Below are 22952 nucleotides of genomic sequence, written 5' to 3' on the forward strand. Positions count from 1 at the left end.
GACCAGTGCTGGACTGGGCTGAGGGCAGCTGGCCAGGATGTAGAGACACACCAACATTCAAACACTGGGAATAAAAAAAGGTGGATTTAATTAACAGTCAACTGGTAAGTGACAAGGATGAATAGCAATGTCATAGAATTGTAAAAAAATATATATATATACTGATTATTTAAACCCAGCATGGTGATTAGAATTTTGATATTCACGGTACAAATATTTTATCACGTATTGCATGCACAGTGGTAGACACAATAAATTATAATTTCACACCTGAGTATCTCTGAAAGAGGGACAAATACACCAGCATCAGATGTGGGAAAGTAATTTAGCACAAGTACAAATTTTCAGGTATCTTCAGTTTCACTTTTTTTTTCTGACACATATTTATTTTTAACAATTGTACTCAAACTCTGGTGTGCTTGGGTTGTAGTAGCCTAGTGGGTAACACACTCGCCTGTGAACCAGAAGACCCGGGTTCAAATCCCACAAGGTTCTGTCCTAGGTCTGTTACCAGAAGACCAGGGTTCAAATCCCACTTACTACCCCTGTGTCCCTGAGCAAGACACTTAACCCTAAGTGTCTCCAGGGGGGGACTGTCCCTGTAACTACTGATTGTAAGTCGCTCTGGATAAGGGCGTCTGGTAAATGCTGTAAATGTAAATGTAATCTCTCTTCGGTGGTATGCATGTAATATGTAGTACGGTTGATATCCGACTTGATGGGTTTTTGACTGCAGTGTTGACAGTGGATTACAAAGGTAAACAAAATTTACATTAGGAATAAAACTGTGTCCTGTAGCATTAAACAGGTCTACAGTTTCTTTTTTTCATGGCAGTACCGGGAGGGAAAACACTTCTCACTCTTCAGTCATGAGCTCACTCAAAAAATTAAGACAACACTATTCTACACACCTCTCTTATACTTGCCTATGAAAGACCAGCATAAACTGATGAAAAAAATGAAACAGTTGTGCTGCTAATTTTACAAGGCCAATGTCTCACATCTAAAAGAAACCTGATAAATTCCTCCTTAATTACAAGGCACAAACAAGGAGAAAAGCTGCAATAAAACCTGTCAACACCTGCTGATGCTAAATGTGCATCCGCAGGAGCCATGAATAATTCACGCGAGAAGTAAACGTCTGCATAATAGGAAACTCCACGCTCCTCTGAAAGGAGGAAATGAAACACAGCAGTGGCCCATCGTCTTCATTCCAAACGTGAGCCTCATGAGGGCTTCGCGGTGGCCACCGAGCCCGGAAGCTGAGTGGCTAAAGGGCCAGGGCTGGCCCGAGGGAGCAGAGAGGTGGCGAGTGTGACAGGGGGAATCGCACGTGCGGCGGCGCGAACGCCCTCACGTTAAGCCAACTGTCACAACATTTACCAGTGCAGGTGTCAGGCAGGCTGCATACATTGGTGCACGAGATTTCTGATGGATGACAGGAAGTCAGCTAGGTTCGATTCTGTTACTAGTATCTGCATGGTTTGCATGTCGAACGTCTGAGCATCAGATATGCCGTAGATTATTTGCTTTGCTGTTTTCGGTCCGATCCTGTATTTCCAAATTGGAAATTGTGCAACATTCAACTTTTACGTTACACCACATCTACATGTGCTCGCTTATCCCAGGCGAAATCAATTCACATTCACAGTTAATTCCCCTGAGAAAAGCAGCTTTGTTGAGCAAGGCTTGGTGGACAAGTCCATTGCCTATTAAGAGTAAATTTCCATTCCAGCATTTATCAAGCTCCCTTATGCAATCAGTATTTAAAGAGACAGTTCCTCTGGAGACCCTCAGGGTTAAATTGTTGCTCAGGACCCCACTTTGTGGTCATCTGATTCATAGGCAGGCGTGTTACCCAGTGCCTATCTTAATGAATATTATGAACCCTTGTACCAGCAGGACCACCTTTGGCCTTTGGAATCCTGCCCTTGTCATTTTTTTCCTTTTCCAGGAACATGAAAATCATCTGACATTTTATTGACACATAATGTTGCTGAACCCAAACTTGACAAACTGGAGCAACCCTAGATCATAACGAAGACTCCAAGAGCTTGTTCAGTACGTCCTACTCATGATTCCATTCACATCTTACCCTGATGCACCCATCACTCAAGAACCTCATGACCTTTCCAGTGCTCCAAAGTCCAATCTTTTGGATTCCTAGCAAGTCAAAGCCTGTTTTTGCAATTAGTCTCACTAACAAGTGACTTTTGTATGGCCACAATCAATCTGATTAGTCACAACCATTCAGAAAAAATAGCTTTTCCTCCTTCTGAAAGACAGCACCAAGGACAATGGAGACATGACTTTAACAATACAGGAGATCTTTCAGCAGCACTTCACAAGGGCCCCGTCACATGCAATCGACTTCATGGTACATTTTAGTTCGTACACAACAAAGTGGCCCCTACGGGGCTGCAGCTTGTGTCATCTGTGTCCTCGACATGGAGTCTGGCGGTTCCCACCTGTCGCTTCCTAGAAAACCAGCTACATCTATTTAGCGGCAAAGTTTAATTCTCTCTCTCTCTCTCTCTCGTTCTCACTCGCCAGTATCCACTCCCCACTTCCCTTGTTCTCGCACACACCACCGGTGAGATTTCCCTGCAGATCCCTCGCTCACGCTCCGCCAAATCAATTTTTAATAAATGATCTGAACGGTTCCCCCACGATGCCTTTCATTTACAGTCCATAGAACTGCGGGGCAAATTAGCCTGCTGTAGGGAGCAGGCAAAAAAAATACCATACACCTACAATTAAATTAACAAATAACCACCCTTAATTAATAAGGGAATTGAAGGGGGTTCGAGACGTGATGTGAGTGGCTCCACCTATATCAGGATCATTTCTTGTTGTTTAGAACAGAAAGACCAGCAGAAAGACAGAGAAGAATGGAAAAAAAAAGTGGGAAGTGGAAAACGGTATACGAGAGCAAGGCAGGGGAGGAAAGCGGAGCAGGTGGTAAGAAAGTGAATGCAGAGGAGGTGTAAGGGAGAGTGACAGGGGAAAGAGGTGAGAAGAACATGTGGGAATGAAAGCCTAATAAAAATGCTCCTCCGAGCTTCAGGAGCTGCGCTGGGAAAGTCAGGCTTCCTCCCTTCCTCCTCCTCCTACTCCTCCTCTGCCACCGCTCACCCACCCGTTCCTCCTGCTTCTTCCCATTGTTTGCTAATGAGGTGTGGAACTGACAGCTGGATTACACCATCGCTTTGTAATCCTTTCATTTCTCCATTTAGGATAATTCCCATGCATGCAACTTGTGTGTGTGTGTGTGTGTGTGTGTGTGTGTGTGTGTATACACATCTGTTTGTAGTTTGAATGCAAATAAAGTTCATAAGCAGTGTTGGCATAGAAGGTAAGGAAGTAGACTCTTAACTGTGCGGATGCTAGAAGCCTAGTGGGTAACACACTCGCCCATCAACCAGAAGACACAGGTTCTAATCCCGCTTAGTACCATTGTGTCCCTGACACTTAAGATGCTTAACCTTAAGTTGTTCCAGGGGGGGACTGTCCCTGTAACTACTGATTGTAAGTCACTCTGGATAAGGGTGTCTGATAAATGCTGTAAATGTAAATGTACACTGACGGGTCATCTGTTCAAATTCAAATCAAAGCCACTCCCTATTAACTTCCTCAGATACCGTCCCCACGCACTACACCTTATGGAAATACAGGTATTTCTGTCAATGATGTTTATGGTGATAAATGTATTGCTGCATGATAAATTTAGCTTCAGGGATGCATGTTGGGAAGGAAAAGGATGCAAAACACTGGAATTTTAATAAATTAATGAGGCATAGGGGCCCACCACACAAGACACCAAACATCACAATAGAAAACAGGGTAAAATGACAAATGACACAAGGACAGGACACAGCAAGGATACATTTATGAAAGTGTAAAGATTGTCATTGTGAAACACCACACAGCACAGGCGCCCAGGGAGCAGCGTGTGGGGATGGTGCTTTGCTCAGTGGCACCTTGGCAGATCGGGATTCGAACCAGCAACCTCCTGATTACCCCATTGATTATATACTAATATACTTATGCTAAACAAGGATACAATTATACTAACATTTATAATGATCACAGACGCACACAATCAGGAAATCAGGAGCACAAGACCGAAAACACAAACCTGGGAAACAGGGAACTGTCAGGATCATGACAATTAGATTAATTATTTATTATGTTACACTTTTGTCCAAATTTAAATATGAATCATTTTGCTGCTTGAACAAAAACAACTGGGATGTATACACATGTTGGGATTCATTCATGGTCATGAAGAGTTGGATTGGTTGCTTATGTAGAGTTGGGGTGGTTGCACATGTAAAATGTGCATGTGGGTGAACGCAAACCAAGTCTTGAAGCTTTATTTTGTGAGTTCACATGACAACCCGCAGCCATCGGTGTGTTTGTGTAATAAAGAGAGTGTGTGTTGCGGTGGGCGTGGGTTTCTGTGCTTCAGCCAAACGCTCAGGAGCAGCGCAGCCCGCAGGTGTATTCGGGGATTGAGCCGTCTGTCTGGGTTCCGGGGATGGGGGCACACAGAGCCCTGGGTTTCTGCTCTCTACTGGCACCACCCACCACCCCCCACCCCCCCCCCCCCCCCCCCCCCAGCCTCGATCTTTCTGTTTGATCATTTCTGCAGCGCTGTAGTTGAGGACACAGAGGCGCACAGAGAAGCGCTTCCCTCCTGCTCCACGGCTCAAACGTGGAAAGCTCTCTCCCCTCTCGCTCTGATGTTGGGCGAAGGAAGAAGAAAAAGACACAAAAAGGGAGAAAGAAAGAAAAAAAAAAAAAAAAAAGAAAGGGGAGAAGGGGATTTAAAGAGGGCCCTTTAGAAGCTCCTCTATCCCCGATCTCAGGAGAACGCAGTTCTTTACCCTACATCCAGACACAGATGGAGAACTAGAAAGCAGTGTACAGGGGAGAATCGTTCACACACCCACACCCACACACACACACACACACACACACACACCTCATCCTAGCAGATTGCAGCACAATCTAATTAGTGATTCACCAATAGAAATGATATTAATTCTCATTTCCAATATATCCTAGTATTATACCACTGATAAAAGTATACAGGCAGCTGATCCTTTTTGTTGATCAGCTGACCCTCTAGTTTGCTAAACATGAAAGTATATTTTCAGCATTTACTGAAATATTCTGATAGAGGAGATGAAGACCTACCCACCAGGTCTATTCCTGACACACACGCAACAACCACTGAGGATAATTACATGGGAAAGGCTCATCATAGGTCTTGTCCCATTCTCCAATGTTTCTCCATCAATGTTGACTTCTAATATAACTCTTAACTTCTAATATAACTTGTTAATCGGTGGACCTCATGAAACTTCACAAACCTCTCAAAACCACATCTGCTACCATACAGATAGATTATCAGAACTTTGATTCAACATTCCGATTGATGGAACAGTGATTCATATATTGATGAAAATTCCAATGCAGTACAGCTAATAAAGTATACTAAAGATTAGACCACTTTCCCAGGGGGACCAAATAAAACTTTGGGGTTTGAGGTGGGAACTTTAAGCCCTCTTAAGTTCCCTTTTGATTTACTGTATATGATGCCCTTATAGGCTTGACTACCATTGAAAAAAGTGAACACTGGTTAACCTCAACACTGTGAACACTGGTTAACCTCATTTTTTACAAGTTAACACTGGTTAACCTCATTTTTTACTTATAAGCATAAATTAGACATCTTAGTTTAAAAGAGATTACTAATATTTTTTAACTACTATAAAGAGAATAATCACAGCTACGGTTTACATTTTTCTGTGCATCCATACACTGTACAAAGTGAACACTGGCTGAACTTGACTGCTGTAACCTGTTAACACCACCTCCACTATGACGCAAGTGACACGATATACTCAGCAACCATTGTGCTTTTGAATTAGCCACGCCCAGCCATGCTTACACAGTGTAGCTTCTGGACACCAGCAATGTTTGGGGACTCGTCTGGGGATCTGGGGAAACAATCCAAACATTCCCACACACTCAGAGAAGAATGTTTGGGAAGAGCAATCCACCCCACATTTAAGACCAGTAAAACAGCCTTGTTCCAAAACACCCCATAATGACAACGTGCTAAAAGTTTATTTGAGGTTTTAGCAAATTTATCCTAAAAAATTAAATACATTCTGCATGCACTGTAAAAATACCACCAGTGAGTCAGTTAATTTGCTCAGACATGGCAATGTTACGAACTGGTGTCATGGTTCTTCACTGCAGAGACATGAACAGGGCTGTTCATTAGCTGGGTTTAATCAGTGATACTCCCAGACTCCTCTCTGGTTTCAACTCAAAAAGCTCTGCCCTAGGGCCAACACTCCCTCTTACTTCAGATAATTTCACTTCATGAGGGTTTTTATTTAGCCTTTCCCTTCTTTTTTTTACACATTCGGCAACATGAAGAAACAGAGAGGCGAGAAGGAATTGATTTATTTTTCATGCTTTTGCTTTATTGCAAGACATAAATTAATAAAAATGCAGCAGTTAAAGAACAATATCCTTTTGTAAGCTCAGTTTAATTGTTCCTCTGCTCCGTCTACCATGTCCTTTGAGAGGCAAGTACATGCAAAATGTTCCCAAGAATTGTTCGGTAATACCATTAATTCCACATAAAATTGTAATGTAACGATTAGTCAACACAGAACAAAACCAATCAGCCATTAAAAGACATCAAAACGACAGGCACTCAACTAATCAATTGGCCAACGAACTGTGAAACTGGTCTCAGTTCTCGGGACAAGGTGCAATTCAGGTAGAGCACTGCACATTTTATTAATGCATTTATTAGACTTAGCTTAGAGTCAGCACGTAATATCATGCTGTTAGTTTCAAAAATATTGGAAGTGAAAGTCATTGTGATAAACTGCAAGAGGTGTTTCACCGCTCACCCTTGGTAAGCAGTGGGCAGCCATGACAGGTGCCTGGGGAGCAGAGTGTGGGGATGGTGCTAGCCCCTAAATACTCTAATGACCCTAAATATTTCTATATACTCAGTAATTTTTACATTTACAGCATTTATCAGACACCTTTATTCAGCGCGACTTACAATCAGTAGTTACAGGTACAGTCCCCCCTGGAGCAACTTGTGTTTTGCTCAGGGACACAATGGTAGTAACCTGGGTCTTCTGGTTCACAGGAGAGTGTGTTAACCACTAGGCTACTACCACCCAATCATTTTTATAATGCCTACTTGAAACATTATTTTACCAATTTAGAGAAAAATGCAGCTATAGGAAAATATGTTCAGGAAGAGGAATTTAAAAAAATAAATGATCCTTTAAAATATTGCATTTACATGGAACATGCCTAGTTGTGCACTTGTTGTGCTGTTGTGTTTAATTGTAGTAGTGTTAGTCTAACAAAGGTTGAACATTTGGGCCCAACAAGGAAGAGTAGCCATACAGCGCACTGGCCACAGTCTGGAATGAGTTTAAGAACTTTTTTCCCTCCTTCATCTGTTTCAGCCACCACCAAAAAAAAAAAGAACTCACCCAACAAAGAGAATAGCATATGAAGAGCTAATGCTCTCAGATTGCTTCTGACTTTTTTCTCTGGAGATCACAGCGGTCTCTAGTAGCTGATTTAAAAAACACCAAATGGAAAAGTCTCTTTAATTAGCCATAATGATCTTTCCCATAGCCGCGGGAAAATGAGGAGGAGGTGACCGAGCGAGCGCAGAAGAGGTCAGGCCATTGTATATCATTACGCCATTTTGCATGTTAAAGCTCTTACTGTTGTTGAACACGTGGGTTTGCTTACGTCCACGATTCTTTTTGTTACAGAACTATAGGCATTCTGGTGTACTCTTATTCTGCTCCTTATATGCCCAAGTCAGATTTTCAGTCTATTATACCAATGACAAAACCTTTAAATCAACACATGCCTAATACTTACTAATAAATAAAATGTACTCATCAAAAGGTCTGTATTTGGTCCCATAAAATCTGGTGGTATGAATCTATGAACATTTGATTCATGTGAAGCACAAACTATGACAAAGGCATAGATGTGGAAGCATGTGAAAGATCTTGACTCGTGTCACTATAATTTTCATACATGTCTTTGTCTGAGGTATGTGAGTAGGTGTAAATACAAAAATAAGTATGATGAGAGCAAAGAGAGGAAACCCCTGTTATGGGACACAGAGAAATACTGAAAGTACTATAGGAAGGAACAAAAGGAAGATAAACCAAAAAGTGATATATCTTTCTAATTCATAACTCAATTAATAATTCTAAATATTATATAATTTTGTATTGAAATAACATGTATTATATGTTTTATATCATATGTATTATATGTTTTATTTCCTCAAAGGCATGGAATAAAACAATGCAAATTGCAATTTTATATTTGTATGTTATTACTTATTCTCAAAATGTGGTAAATCAAAATGAAAATGACTAAAAAGCTGAAAATGAAATGTTGATTTCACAGAGCCCCATTATCTGTAATGACGGTCCACGTGGCTAGTTACACTCCTGGGTAGGATTTACTGCTGGGCTGCAGGATTATGTTTTATGGGACATAATTACATTCCGAAGACACAACAATTCACAAAGCATCTTCAATGCAGCATCTTGCGGTAATAATTACCTAGTTAGTTCATGTTTCTAAAGAACAATAAATTAATCATCAGGCCAGTATTTTTTTTAAGCCAGCCTAGACTACTGAACACTACCAAGTTCAGGTCTTTATTTTCCATCCAGAATCATGCAAGCCTGACTTCAAAGGAGAACGTCCCCTAGTGATCCTGAGCAAACCACGTTATGCCACTGGGCCGGGTGTGCAGCTGAGCAAGGGATGCCGGACCGGAACAATGAAATTTGTAATTTTTTGTCTTCTTAGACCTGCCTCTTTCCTCATGGTCTCCCTTAATATTTTTTTTACAGAGGTTTCAGTAGAAGTGGGTCAAACCCCTGCATGCCCCTGTGTGTTGTCTTCTTAATCTACTAAGTGCTTATTGGTTTAAAGTGCCAGTGTTATTACTTTGTGAGCTCTGTTTGAAGGTTAAGTTGCGTGGCTCTCTGAGGAGCTGCTTTAATTTGAGCGAACAGGGAGGGAAAGCCGCTCTGTCTGCTCAAGTAAAATTTGAAAGGATCAGCTGCAGCCAGGAGGAACAATGTGGAAAGTGCATAACTGTCCTGAGTTCTGAGGCCTTCAGTGATCTAAGCTTATTTAAAGAGGGCCTCAATGTGAATTATAAAGCAAAGACAACACACACATATATGTATATACAGTACAGACAAATTATTTATTTATTTTCATGATCATTTACATTGGTAGATTCTCACTGAAGGCATCAAAACTATGAATGAACACATGTGGAGTCATGTACAAAAAAGGTGAAATAATTGAAAACATGTTTTATATGTTTTTTGGTGAACATTGGTTAGGTGGGCATCGTTTTTTTTAATACTAGGCAACAAAAATCCAGCTACCATACCGCTCATTATCAGACACTGTATACAAGAACATCCACCTCCACTATGACGCAAGTGTAGCTTCTGGACACCAGCAATGTTTGGGGACTCATCTGGGGATCTGGTGGAAACAATCCAAACATTCACACACACTCAGAGAAGTAAAATAGCCAGTACAGTCTTGTTCCAAAATGGATTAAATTTTTTTTTTCAGAATTCTACCCAAAACACCCCATAATGACAACGTGCAGTTTATTTGAGGTTTTAGCAAATTTATTAAAAAAATTCAATAAAGAAAATAAATAAATATATATATAAAAACACTCTTGGCATTCTCTCTGTGAGCTTCAAGAGGTCATCACTTGAAATGGTTTTCCAACAGTCTTGAAGGAGTTCCCAGAGGTGTTTAGCACTTGTTGGCCCCTTTGCCTTCACTCTGCGGTCCAGCTCACCCCAAACCATCTCGAATGGGTTCAGGTCTGGTGACTGTGGAGGCCAGGTCTCCACTTTTAGTTAAGTACATAACTCCACATGTGTTCATTCATAGTTTTGATGCCTTCAGTGAGAAGCTACCAATGTAAATGGTCATGAAAATAAAGAAAACACATTGAATGAGAAGGTGTGTCCAACCTTTGGCCTGTATTGTACATATATAGAGAGGCCAGAGTCAGTGGTTGAGTCGCCTATGAGTAACAGAAAATGAGGGCACTTAATACATATATTACGCTTGCTTTATTGCATTATTTTCCATGCCACTTTCAGAAAGTTTGGGACTAACAGGTGTAGCTTGTTTTAGGATTGGTGCTGGTCTAATGGGTAAGACACTCACCTATGAACACTAAACCCCACTAAATACCATTGTGTCCCTGAGCAAGACACTTAACCCTGAGTGTCTCCAGGGGGACTGTCCCTGTAACTACTGATTGTAAGTCACTCTGGATAAGGATGTCTGATAAAGGCAGTAAATGTTCTTATTTTGTCTTAAAGCTTAAGCACAGAACCTTTTCTGTGTATGTGTGGGGTTGGCAGGACTTTACACTTAATATCTTCAATACAGAGGCACCAGCTGTACATTAAACAGCAGAGAACTTTAAAAGGCCTAACATCTTCAGATGGGCCGTGGGCCAGGGTGCCACCGGGCCCTCACACCAACACGCCTCCTGGGTGGGATGGCTGTTTTAAGCATGGAGCAGACGACAAGGACACAGAGTTCACCACCACAGCAAAGTAACTCAATCTGCAGGAAATCTCGCCGCAAAACCTCCCTCTCCTGAGGGCACGGGAGATGTCCAAAATCTCATTAAAGAATAATGTTCTCCACCTGCTTACCCACCCCACACACACACACACACACACACACACACACCTCTCACGCTCTCCTTTGTTCTAATGGCTGGGCAGCAGCGGTCAGCCTGGAGTCCCGTGGCGAGCTCGCTGATGACCTCCTACAGGTGCCGACATGGCCGACGTTCCTGTCCAATAAAACCTAATGAGAGCGGAGTTGCCTTTCAGGATGGGGGTGGGCGTCTGCTGTGCCTGTCAGGGGCCCAGGGGATCCCTACCTGGAAGTTCTATAACCGTCCTTATAATTTAGCAGAAGGATTGGAAATTAAATTCGGAAGAGCCGCAAACACGCCACAAAGTGACTCCCAGAGGTCAAGTTTCTCTGCTTCAAATGAGGAAAAAGTCTATTCCTGAGGAAGAAATCTTTTAAAATGTTATGACCATAACGCCATAACATACTACATTTGGAAGCAGACAGCAAAAGCCAGATGGGAAAAAATGTGAATCACTGAACAAGAAAAAAGTGAAGGACAGATAAAATGTCAGAATCATTGGAGAAAACTTTTAAACATGTGAAAGAGACATCTAAAAGCTGAGGGGTAGTGCACTTCAAACTTTAGGAAAGTCCCTCCTGCTCTCCAGGCCAAGGTGCATAAATGTCGACATCAAAACGGGGTAATTCTGTTTGAAAGTGTGGGGCGAAAGCAGGCGCCTGAAAGAGAAGAGGTGTCAATAAACAGCAACCTTCATTCCGACCGACACTCTAAAGCTGGGTGTAGCATAACAGATGCACAACAAATTTAATACAGAAACATTTATTCACTTCAGCACATTTAGTGATTACATTTTTATTCGTCAATTGTAGTTATTCATTGATATGCACCAAGAATCCAGTGAATAAAATTCAGACAACATGCATGTCATATCAGAATATTTAACATGGAAAATGACATGGATTCACAAACAAGTCGTCAAATGCAACCCCTGCGCTCTGCGAAAATCTGCAGACAGCGGGTTTCTAAGTTGAATCTCAGTGAACTTTGACCTCTACGCATTGTGACCCATTGATGCACGACTGCAGTGCCGTGAGGAAGGTGGTCTGCTGGACAAAAATGTTGGATCCTGTAGGTCTGCCGGTGTGTTTTGACAGTGAATGTTGGGAGGAAAGACAAAGAGCCCACAGAAGACCAGCACCAGTATGGTGAGACCAGATTCAAACATTGGAGGCCACACCACTATGTCTCCCTTAAATTAATACAAATTATAACACAATAATCAACAAACCCTGTTTTCCCACATGTGTGTGGTGGGAGGCTGTGGTGTGCCATCCAATTCCAATACATCATGTTCATTCAAACTGGCATTTGACTATTTACTGGATCACAGCATTTCAATCCGTGCAACATGGTCATGCATGTTGGTGTTTGTGCCGTGCAGAAGTCTCCCTGGACTCAGTTCCTCCCCAGATCCGAGCGAGAGAGACTCATCACTGGCCGTCTTGCCAAATTTGCCTTGACAGGAAGTTTAGGAGGCATTATTCTGTAGAAACTGCAGTTCAAATTGATTTGTTTTATTCTCAACACTTAACTGTGTATGCTGTGTACCCCCCATGTACAGACTGTCCAATGAATAGTGAGTTCCCACAATGCACCACAACCATGGGAGCAAACAGAGTCAAAAAAGTAAAGGACTTCTCCCATCACCACATTAATCCAAATTAATCAAACAAACCAGGGCAAATCAATCAATCTCATGGAATGGAATTCCAGTTCACATGGTGTTTAATACCTAAACGGATTTGGAAGAACTAAGCAACTGAGGAAAAGCTCTGGGACCAGGGTCAGCCGCAGCTGCCCTCCCTCTGAGGAACCAGGGGGCACAACTCAAAAGGACCTCCATGTTCCTCTCCCTATGGATGGATCAGTATAACACGAGTGCAGACATAGATCCACACCGGCCCTGTGATCAATCAATGGTTAAAAGAATGGACCGATCAGGATGCAAAATTCACACTCCTGGTGCAAGTCTGCTTGTATAATCATCATCTGGTTCCTACTAATGCCGGGTGTGATTTTTATCTAACTTCAATTGCTGCTAATTTATGAACAGATGCTTAACAGTGGAAAAAAAAATCCTGAAACTATGTTTCACAGATGACCAGTTAGCCTCAACATACAATAGTCTGGTGCATTAAAAAGAAAAACAAAATGACTGAAGTCCACACATTGTTCACGTAATGACTCTGGTAGCTAAAACTGGCTGTATTTGGTGGAATATCTGCATACATGTAGAGAGGAACCTAGTGTTCAATTAGTATTCCAGTGGATGCTGTGTTCATAAAAACAAGTCTGTCATTTTAAAAGCTTCAGTCATTATTGGAAAACCATTTTCAATTTAGTACAGCATGAACATAGTCACACTTGATAAAGACGCAATAAAACTGGCCAAATTCACACTAACACAGTATCCAATGTATCTTACTATTTATATTACTACTTACTACTTATGCTCTGGATAAGGGCGTCTGATAAATGCTGTAAATGTAAATGTAGATGTGGGTTCAACTACATCATTTGTCATAAAGCAGAAGTGTGTAGGTGTACTTTTACAGTTAAAAATGTGCAAAAAGGTAGGTACATGTAAAATGCAATCTCATTAAAAACATATGAAAAAGGACAACATCTTTCACTGCTTCAGTAATGGGGCTACTGCACTGTAACCTACATAATTAAAAATATGTCATACAATGGTGTATTTAGGATATTAATTGAAATAATGTATTACACCATTATATTACCGAATACTGCTATGGTAAAAATAGTTTTTAATTCTACTAATTTACATTGAATCCGCAGTTTTGTCAGTGAATAACAGAAGTCTGATCCCTTCTCCATCAATATGCATTTCACATGCATGATGTATTTATTAATTTATTTAGACTTTAAAGCATTTATTTAGTAGCTAAAACATTATATTTCAATAACCTTTGTTCATGATCTTTATGATCTTTATTTCTTTATTTCTACATGGGAGATTAGAGAAGTTTAGAAAAGTAGTGGTAATAATAAGCAGTATAAGTATCAATATCTTTACAGAAAAGAAAATGCTTTGAGAAATTAATATATTTAGACGTGAATAGGCTTACAGCAGGGGGGTCGGCTGGGGGAAGATGATGAAGTGTCATAAAAGAACCCAAGATAAAAATCAACCACTTTAATTCCAAGATTGAATGTGATTTTGGTCAGATATTTTTTTCCTTTTCTTCTGGATAAGGCATTAATAAAAGACGAGTGTGACTGAATGGTAAATGCCCCATGATGACAAGATCCAATGGGGCTCCAGCTGCGTTCAGGAGCACCTTTAGGTCAGGCCGTAAATGAACACTCAGAGCATTTCAACTAGCAAGACAGTGTTCCCTGCACAGAGAATAATGAACATGCAGTCAGGAATCTCTCTCCATACCCAAATGGCACAACAAATTAAATGAAGTCGCTCGCTTTCCACCCGTTAACCACAATCAGAATATCGGACACAGGTTCGGGGACTCAAGTTGGTGTCGCTCCCCGGTCACTCGCACACTCACACCTATGGCCAGTCCACATAGTGAGCAAGCCTCTTGGGTGCTGGGAGGAAACCAAAGATACAAACCAGAGACCAGATACAAACATTGGAGGCTGCACCACTATGTCACCCTCAAATGAATCCAAATGATAACATTGACAATAACCAATAAAGCCTGTTTTCTCACATCCGGGAGAAATCATAAAGTCTGCTTCATGTAAACAGTCGCATTAATTGTATTAACAGCATTGCATCAAAAATCAGCTGATGTTTAGATTTTCACTCGTGTGGTCTCCATGTTTACGGCGTCCAAGAGAGCCAAACTAAACATGCAACCTGAACTGATTCCTGATGGTTTTTTCCCGACATCAAGAGCAACTCGAGCCAAGTGTAACAGGCCTGTCGCATAACCGAGGAAACTCCGACCAGGTGTGTGTGTGTGTGTGTGTGTGTGTGTGTCATTTTGCTGAGCCTGAGCTCATCTGTAGCGTCATCAGAAGTTGTGCGTAATTAAAGCCACACACATGAGGGCGTGGGGGTCAAGAACCTTTGCTGCTGAAACCTCCCAGTCGGCGTGAGCCGACCTCCTCCCCCGTCACCTGGCAACCCCGGCCCTGTCCACCCTGATTAGACTCCCCGGCAGCATTACCCACCGCTGCACGCCAACTTTCGTGTTCTAGGCCCCAGTTCTGTCCGAGCCATTATTATTTTCCCGCCGTCTGACGGTTCTAGGTTAAACAACGTTATTATTAAAGTCTTTCCAGAAGAATATCCTGTCTCCCCTCAGCAACATTCCCTTATGAGCGATAAATCATAGCGCCTCGCTGCATAAATCACTTTGGTGCGCCGAACCGGGTCTGGCAACGCAGCTGCGTGACCAGGCTCACAAATCGGGCGTCATGGAGCCAGACCGAAGGACGGAAACTGGAGATCCGGCACATGTCCCTTTAACAATAACAAAGGGAGGAGGTATCCCAAGTCGTAAATGTCAGATAAGGAAAGATTACAACCAGCTCAGTTCTAGTGGATTGTAAGGTATCGGGTAATTATGTCACTTTGAGGAGAAGGTCTGGAAGGTGTTCAGAGGCCCTTCAGTCAAATGTGGAACCAAGGTTCATGCACATACACAGACACAAACATGCATTTTGATATCACACACACACACACACACACACACACACACAGCTTCTCAATGTGGACACTCCTGACTGTATTGACACCCCCTGCTGGGCTAAGAACTTCACTACGGCAGACAGCTTACAGTACCTACGCGCAACAACAATCCCACCTTCGCACCGAGGGACGCGTCCTTCGGCTCTAAAAGTGTGGTCGTCCACACAGACGCAAAACTCACACCACAAGGTCTCGCCCACTCCCGTCTCTCTCTCTCTCTCATTCTCGCTCTCTTCCTCTCACTCACTCACATCCACATCCACCCACTCATTCAACAGAAAGACCACCAGGAATGAATCACGAATGCTTTTTTTTTTTTTTTAAGCAATGGAGCCTACCTGTTTTTAAAGAGTGAAATTGTGAATTAAAAAACATGCTTCAATGGAATCACATAAAAATTCCCATATACTGCTGACATCAGGTGGTACTACAGACAATTCAAAACGGCCTATTTCACACTTACAGGTAACATGACATTCGAAATTACATGTCGGGGTACGTCTAGGTGGATCATCAATGGACATGGACACTCTCGCTTGCATAACACTTAGTGCCTTTATGTAGCCTTCTATTAGAAATATACCTGCCACGATTTCAAAAGGTTCGCTTTAGTTTAGCGCAAATCTTGCAAATGGAAATGAATTAACGTAGCATGTTGTTAGTCAGACATGTTTTTAGTCCTTGTACATCCCTGTCCACATCATGTATGATGTTAACTACAGTAATGAAGCGTTTTTGTGTGCAGGGACTGCATGGCATACACGTCTGCGCAAGATACAGTGTCAACGAAGCAGGACCAACCATTTCTGCTGAGTGCCGAGACTGCAGAGATCAATGCAGGATTCCAATTAGCGGCTATTGGCAGGGGCCGAGAGAGATCAGAGTCGGGGTGTCGATTCGATTTCCTGCACTATCGGACGTCCAAACAGAGTCGGTTCACCAAATAATTGCCCCTGCGGCTTTAAGAACAGAAGCATACTGGGCCAACTGATGATAAACCCTGCCGTTAAAGAGCAACATATGAGAGACAGAGGCATAAAAAGTTGCAAAAGAGGCCGACAGCATAGAAAAATATTAAAAAAAAAAAAAAAAAAAAAAAAAAAAACGCATTGCCTGTCACCAACACAGGTGACAAATGAATCTTTAAATTCCTGCGGAATGTGCCAGGCAGCTAAGTCACATCCCACTGGCATGACTCTACCAGGCAGGTGCTACAGTGCTACATGTGGAGCTGCAACCAGTGATCATGTGACACACACACACAAACACACACACACTCTCTGCGTTCTGCACCACTGCGCCTCCGCTCACTTCTGCTCTCCGGCAAAGCCAGCAGCGAATCAGATCGCTCTCTCATCTGCCTGTCAGCTGTCTGCATGTGGGAGTGAGTAAATGTCATTTCATGATAGATCTGGCAACGTGGGGAGTGTGCGAGTGTGTGCGTGTGTGTGTGTTACTGTATTGTCATCTCTCAGAGGCAAAATATATTTGAAACTGGTCACGAGGACAAAGACAAAGACCATAAACTCCCCAAAAAAAGGCAACTCTGCCTTTCACATCGCACAGGAGGGGTTCTGAAAGTGAGTCGACCTCAGCAATAGAACAGCAGACTGAAAAGCCATTCAGCACCCCACACACACACACACACACACACACACATGCATTTCTTGTCCGTAGGTACTGATTTCTGCCTTCGACTCATCCTCCCCGCGCCCAAGACAAAAGCAGGAGGAAGAGGGGGTTCTCATGAAAGCAAAGGATCAGCCGTACCTTTCAGAACGCTCCGGCCTTGCAGTAGATCCCTTGGCACGAGCACAGTATAAAAACTTTGTGAAAATCCGGGCCGGCAAGGCTCTTTCAGCACCGGCTCTCTCTTACTCCCCTATAAAAAAAAAAGAAAGGTAAATACGTAAATAAAAAAAGAAGAAGAAGAACGGAAATGGATTTGTGAAACGTTTCTGTGTACGTTTCCATCCCGTTCCTTTCCCTGTGCCTGGCTCGGGGAGAGAAAAGAAATCCACGAAATACAACCAGAAGATGGGTTCTGTAGAGACATTATCCTCCAGGGCCCGACAATCAGGGAATAATGGTGATGTGCACTATACTTCACGATTTTCCACATGACACTACACACACACACACACACACACAAAACATACAAAAAAAGACACAAATATCATGTTCCCAACACGCACTTCACTGCCCAAGTGGTGGCATTTTAACGGGGTGCAGTGTCACATGATCAGCATGAAAATGATATTAATGGCACGACCAAACTTCCCACTCGACAAAATAAAGTATCCGTCTTCCCACGTATAGATAATATATCTATATGTTCCCAGTCTCAGCCCCAACCAACTCAGAGACGCGCGGGGTGCGTGGAAGTTTGTCTTTTTTGGATCGCCCACCCCCCGGGACCGTTTCACGTCGTCCTCTGTGAACATGTTGGGGGATCGGGCCGAATCTCGGACGCGGACACGCGGCGTTGAGAAGCGCGCCGATCGCTGCGGTTTTAATCGAAGCGCAGGAGAGCCGCAGTGCGCCCGGCGACTAACAGATCAATCCTTCAACCTTCAAACGCAAAAAAATAAAATAAAAAAATAACCCGAACTGAGAACAAAAAAGAAATAAAAAAAGCGGGTCGTGGGACGCTGAGCACGCCGCGTTTTATATCGTTATGACGCGACCGTCGAATAAACCCTCGAATATTCTCTGCTCCCCGGTCCGTAGAAATAATCAAATGTCTATATTAACACGGGGAAAGAAGAAAGGAAAAGTTTTATTCGCGCAGATTATAACGGGGGTCTCCGGCGCCGCGGTCTCGCACCCACGGGGGAGTGTGGGAGAGACACGCCGGCGCGCTCCGAAATCCGCGGGCGTCGCGCCGCGAGTTGCCGAGAAGAAAACAATAAAAAAAAAAAAAAAAAAAAGAGCAAAAGTTGAGCCGAAAGCTCCCGCGGGATGAACCGCGTGGCCGCCCGGTCCCGCCAATACGTCCCGGGCGAACGTCACTTGTCCGCGGAGAGAACGACGGTAACAAGTGCGAGGCGCTCCGGCGGTCCAGCCCCGCGGTCCCGACTCCCGAGTTGCTCACCAGGGATGCGCGCAGCAGGACGGTCCCCGCCAGCAGGAGCGCGAAGGCGCCTTTCATCCTGGCCAAACGCGTGGGGCTGCTCCCGGTTCCGCGCTTCTTCTCCCGCTCCGTCGGTCCTCTCCGAGAAACGCGCGTCCGGAGCCCGTGTGCGCTCGGCTGCAGGTGACGCGCCGCGCTCCGCTCCGCTCGGCTCCGCGCCAGGCAGCGTCACCGCGACCCCTCCTACCGCACGGACGCGGGGGACGCCGCTTAAAGACACACTGTGTGGACGTGGACGTGGACGGGACGGGGCGCACTCAACTCTGTGCGGGGTGAAGGTTGAACCGCGACACGCCGCGTTGTCGGTGTTACCGGGGAAGCGCGGCGAGTGGCCAAAATTGTCCCCACGCGAGACGCGGCTGCTTGAAGGCGGGCGTGTGTGAGCGAGAGAGAGAGAGAGAGAGAGAGAGAGAGAGAAGCGACGAAAACTTGACTTCCAAGGCGTCGTGTTTATGAATTATAATAATGAAGATAACACTGTAAATACCAAGCATCCGCTCACCAGCACCCCCCCCCCTCCCTGATAAGTGAAAGTGAACTAGTTTGTCATCGTGAAACACTGCAGCACAGCACACGGTGACACAACGAAATGTGTCCTTTGCATTTAACCATCACCCTTGGTGAGCAGTGGGCAGCCATGACAGGCGCCCCGGGAGCAGTGTGTGGGGACGGTGGTTTGCTCAGTGACACTTTGGTGGCCCTTTGGCAACCTTCCGATTACGGGTCCATTTCCTTACCCGCTAGGCCACCACTGCCCCCTAAAAACTGACATGACCCCGACCCCGACGCAGGGTTCATTAAGTAGAGCTGCTACGCTAGTGTTTTGCTGCCATGACAATTTCCGGAGAATGTGAAATGCCTTTTAAATGCTTTCAATGACAATGCCGCAGTTAATAAAACCAATTTCTAAAACAGCAATGACAAGCGCCAATGAAACATCTACTTCCGGAACATTCTAATAATAACAGCCAGTTGGATATTGTTTAATCAGTGTTTTTTTTATTCAGCAATAATGCAATCACTCACTTTTCGAGGCACACACTGCTCCCCGGGCGCCTGTCATGGCTGCGAACTGCTCACCAAGGGTGATGGTTAAAAGCAGAGGACACATCTAGTTGTGTCACCGTGTCCTGTGCTGCAGTGTATCACAATGACAATCACTTTCACTTCACTTTTCTGTTACTCAGGGTCACGGCATACTGGGGTGGGGACTCACCCCTAAACAATAACAAATGCGAGCCATAAATCAACCATAAACTGTTCCTTTGGTCCACTGACCACCTCATGCATTTCTCTCGACACTGCGATGTCTCACCAGACACAAAGGCATGCATTCCGGCACAGATTACATCTTAGGACAGAAAAAAAACGCACCTCGGTTCCAACCGTGCCTACACACCTATAACAAGATCCAATCGAGTCAAGAAGGACAGAGTTACAATGAGAGAGAACGAGCCCACCACAGGGATTCGGTGGAACCGAGATTCTAACAACCTACAGAATGACTGTTCTTTAATTGGCCCATTTACTGGTTACCTATGTCCGGTATTGATAGAGAAGTAATTTATAATAGTATTAATATTACCAATTATGATAGCATGCACTGTTACATTCTATGTTAATAAAGAATTGGCCTCCTTTGTACATAAACTCTACATTCTTTAGCCCTTTGAAACGGATCTTTCCGTGGCATCCTGTGCAAAAGAGTGTGTGTAATGCAAAGGTGTGGCAACGATATATATTTTTCTTCTGTTTCCCAGCACAAATGTTCTGCCGACAACTGCCTAGTTCATTTCTTTCAGCGTGCACACCAATCAATACCATTCCACGTGTCTAAAAGAATGATTTATCCAGCGGTCTGTATAGAGGCATACAGGTATGAGTTCTTATTGATCTCACGTGTACCTACACCGCGCTTTATCACACCCAGCGAGAGGAATTCTGGATCCATGCAACGCTTCCCCAAAAAAATCTTCATTTTTTTCCTCCTGAGGACTTGTTCCATTAGTGTCCCCCCCCGACCCCCCTTTCCATCTTTCTATTCTCCATATGCCCGCCATCATGCATCCAGTCCTTGATGGCGGGAAGGGGGCGTACAAGTTGCTACATCCTCTCTCTCTTTCAGGCAGAATCTCTTGAATTTATTTTATTTTTTTAAATCTGCAATGACCATTTCATTAGCGGCTCGTGATTTGCATTCGAAGCATGTGTCTGGCCCCGCTCCCTGAATCCGATTGATTAACAAGCCTTTATGTTTCCTTTGCACCTGTCACCTCTATGACCCGTTAATGGAAATATAATTTTTTTTTTTAAAGCATCCATGACCTCCAGAACACAGGCCTGGACATCTAATATGTGTTGGGAACTTCCGTGAAACCATAAAGCTGTGGGAATGCCGGGTATTATTCCATCGAGTAGAGTTATTGTCATTGTGTACGGTCCGTCTGGTCTCTTGGTATCTGGTGTCATGGCCTGATGTTGACAATGTTTGATGACGGATTTAGAGTCTCACAGGCTGGCCTGAAACAACGACAATGGAATAAAGGCAGGAAATTTTGAGTGGGCAGCCCAAAGACCTTCATTGTCTTTTATCAGTGGAAGTGATGGTCAACAGCAACAGATGGGGCTCGCGTTGGTTTTGGAGAACGTTCTGACTGTGTCCAGTTGGAAATAAAGAGAACTGATTAAAGTTTGGATGGAAAGCATCCAGATTTCCCAGGTTACCTGTCTTCTATGGAAGTCTCTCTCTTTTCTTTTTTTTTTTTTTTTGAACAGTCCTATGCTCAGACATGTACACAGGGGATGGACAGTTGTCTTCTCAAGACAAGTTTCTTACAGGAAGCACAGGACAGCAGGTGACCGGCCAGCCGAGGGTCAGAGCCTTGCACAATGGCGCGGACACTGATAAAGAATTGAGAAGGTCCCTCAGCACCATGTGTCTTCCAGTGGGAGAAGGTGAGGAAAGGTGGATCTCTCTGATCTGAAAATGTACTGGACAAAATGTGACGGCCTTTATCGCAGGGGTCTCTGGCCTGTCACCTCTCCCAGGCTGACGTCTCTGACATGCCTGACATGAATTTCCGAGGCTGGGCAGGGCAGTTGGCTGGAGTTAGTGGGGCTGAAACAGAGGACAGTCTGCGAGGCCTGTCACAACTGAATCCATCATGGGTGACATCAGTGGCAATCAAATCCATTAATAATTCACCCGGCCAGATTTCAGTTTAGTTGCCCCCCTCCTGAGACAAAAAAAAATGGAGGTACACTTACTGCATATATAATATTTCTATACTCATAAACAGACCCTGGGCACATCAGTACTGTGGTTTTGATTGTGTTTGAGAGCAGTTGCGCGACAGTGGCTCCACACCTTCGACAAGGTCGACTCAGCAAGGCATTGAAACTCACGTAAATGATAACATTCAATTATCTGTGCGCTTGTCCAATAAAGGCACCATCTGGGTGCTCAAAATAGATTAGTTTAAGGCCTCACTAAATTATTAAACCACTCCCAGTCAACGAGTCCCCAAACCCCTTTAAAAGCATGAGAGTTATGGGTCTCGGAGTGATGGAAGTGAAATTCCAGGTGTCGGGGCGTTATAGCTCTTGTGTAGAGCAGCAGTTAGCGGAGCAGTGGGGGTGGGGCTTAAAGGTGCCCCCCCCCATTGGTCAATTTTTTTTCTCCAATGCACAGATGGGTTTTCATGATGGGAACTCATGAAAAGTCATAATATTCAGTGAAGAACTGGTTTGTCATAGTTGAGTGTGAATAAGGCATTAATAGAATGACAAGCTGTCTCATAACATTGCAAATATATATATGTCATGAACTCCGGTCCAGAGTTCCCTGATTGTTATCACCTGTGTATCGTTGTATTAAACTATCCTGTTCGTGTCTGTTCGTGGTTGGGTCATTGTCTGGTGATGTTCCCTTGTCGTGTCTATTATGTATTAAACCCCTGTCCTGTGACGTCGTGCGTATGCGTCCTCCTTCCTCGCCATGTCCAGCCAACGTGACAATAAAGAAATAGATATAGATATATTTTCAAACAAATGGCAGTGGTATCAAACAAAATCACTTGCTAATTCAGTGAAAAGGATTCACTTGTAGACAAAGTTCCTAAAACAGGATTATTTGTAAAAATCTAGTAAAGTTGGTCTAGTGAACCAACTGAAATGTTTATAACGCTGTTTTATGGAAGGAAGTCTGTTAGTGTCTCTGTGTTGGTACTGATGTGAAATGTGTGGGCTACAAAGAAAAACATCAGTAGGATCTTCATCCAGGGTAATCTTCCTGTCAACGTGCGACACACTTGCAGACAAGCCAG

At 43.7% G+C, this 22952-nt stretch overlaps 1 protein-coding gene across 1 annotated transcript in view; it reads right to left on the bottom strand.

Moving 5' to 3' along the window:
• The window catches only part of LOC114797992 (cadherin-4-like), a 285019-nt gene extending 266084 nt beyond the window's left edge, over positions 1–18935 (bottom strand). Inside the window, exons 1-2 of the mRNA XM_028993348.1 lie at positions 18589–18935; positions 17265–17376 (exon numbers count right to left, since the gene is read on the bottom strand). Coding sequence (XP_028849181.1) covers positions 17265–17376; positions 18589–18645 — 169 coding nt within the window. The 5' untranslated portion in view covers positions 18646–18935. The remainder of the gene's footprint in view (positions 1–17264; positions 17377–18588) is intronic.
• Between the last annotated feature and the right edge of the window lie 4017 nt (positions 18936–22952).

Source organism: Denticeps clupeoides, chromosome 10, assembly GCF_900700375.1.
Source record: "Denticeps clupeoides chromosome 10, fDenClu1.1, whole genome shotgun sequence".
NCBI classification, from domain to species: Eukaryota; Metazoa; Chordata; class Actinopteri; order Clupeiformes; family Denticipitidae; genus Denticeps; species Denticeps clupeoides.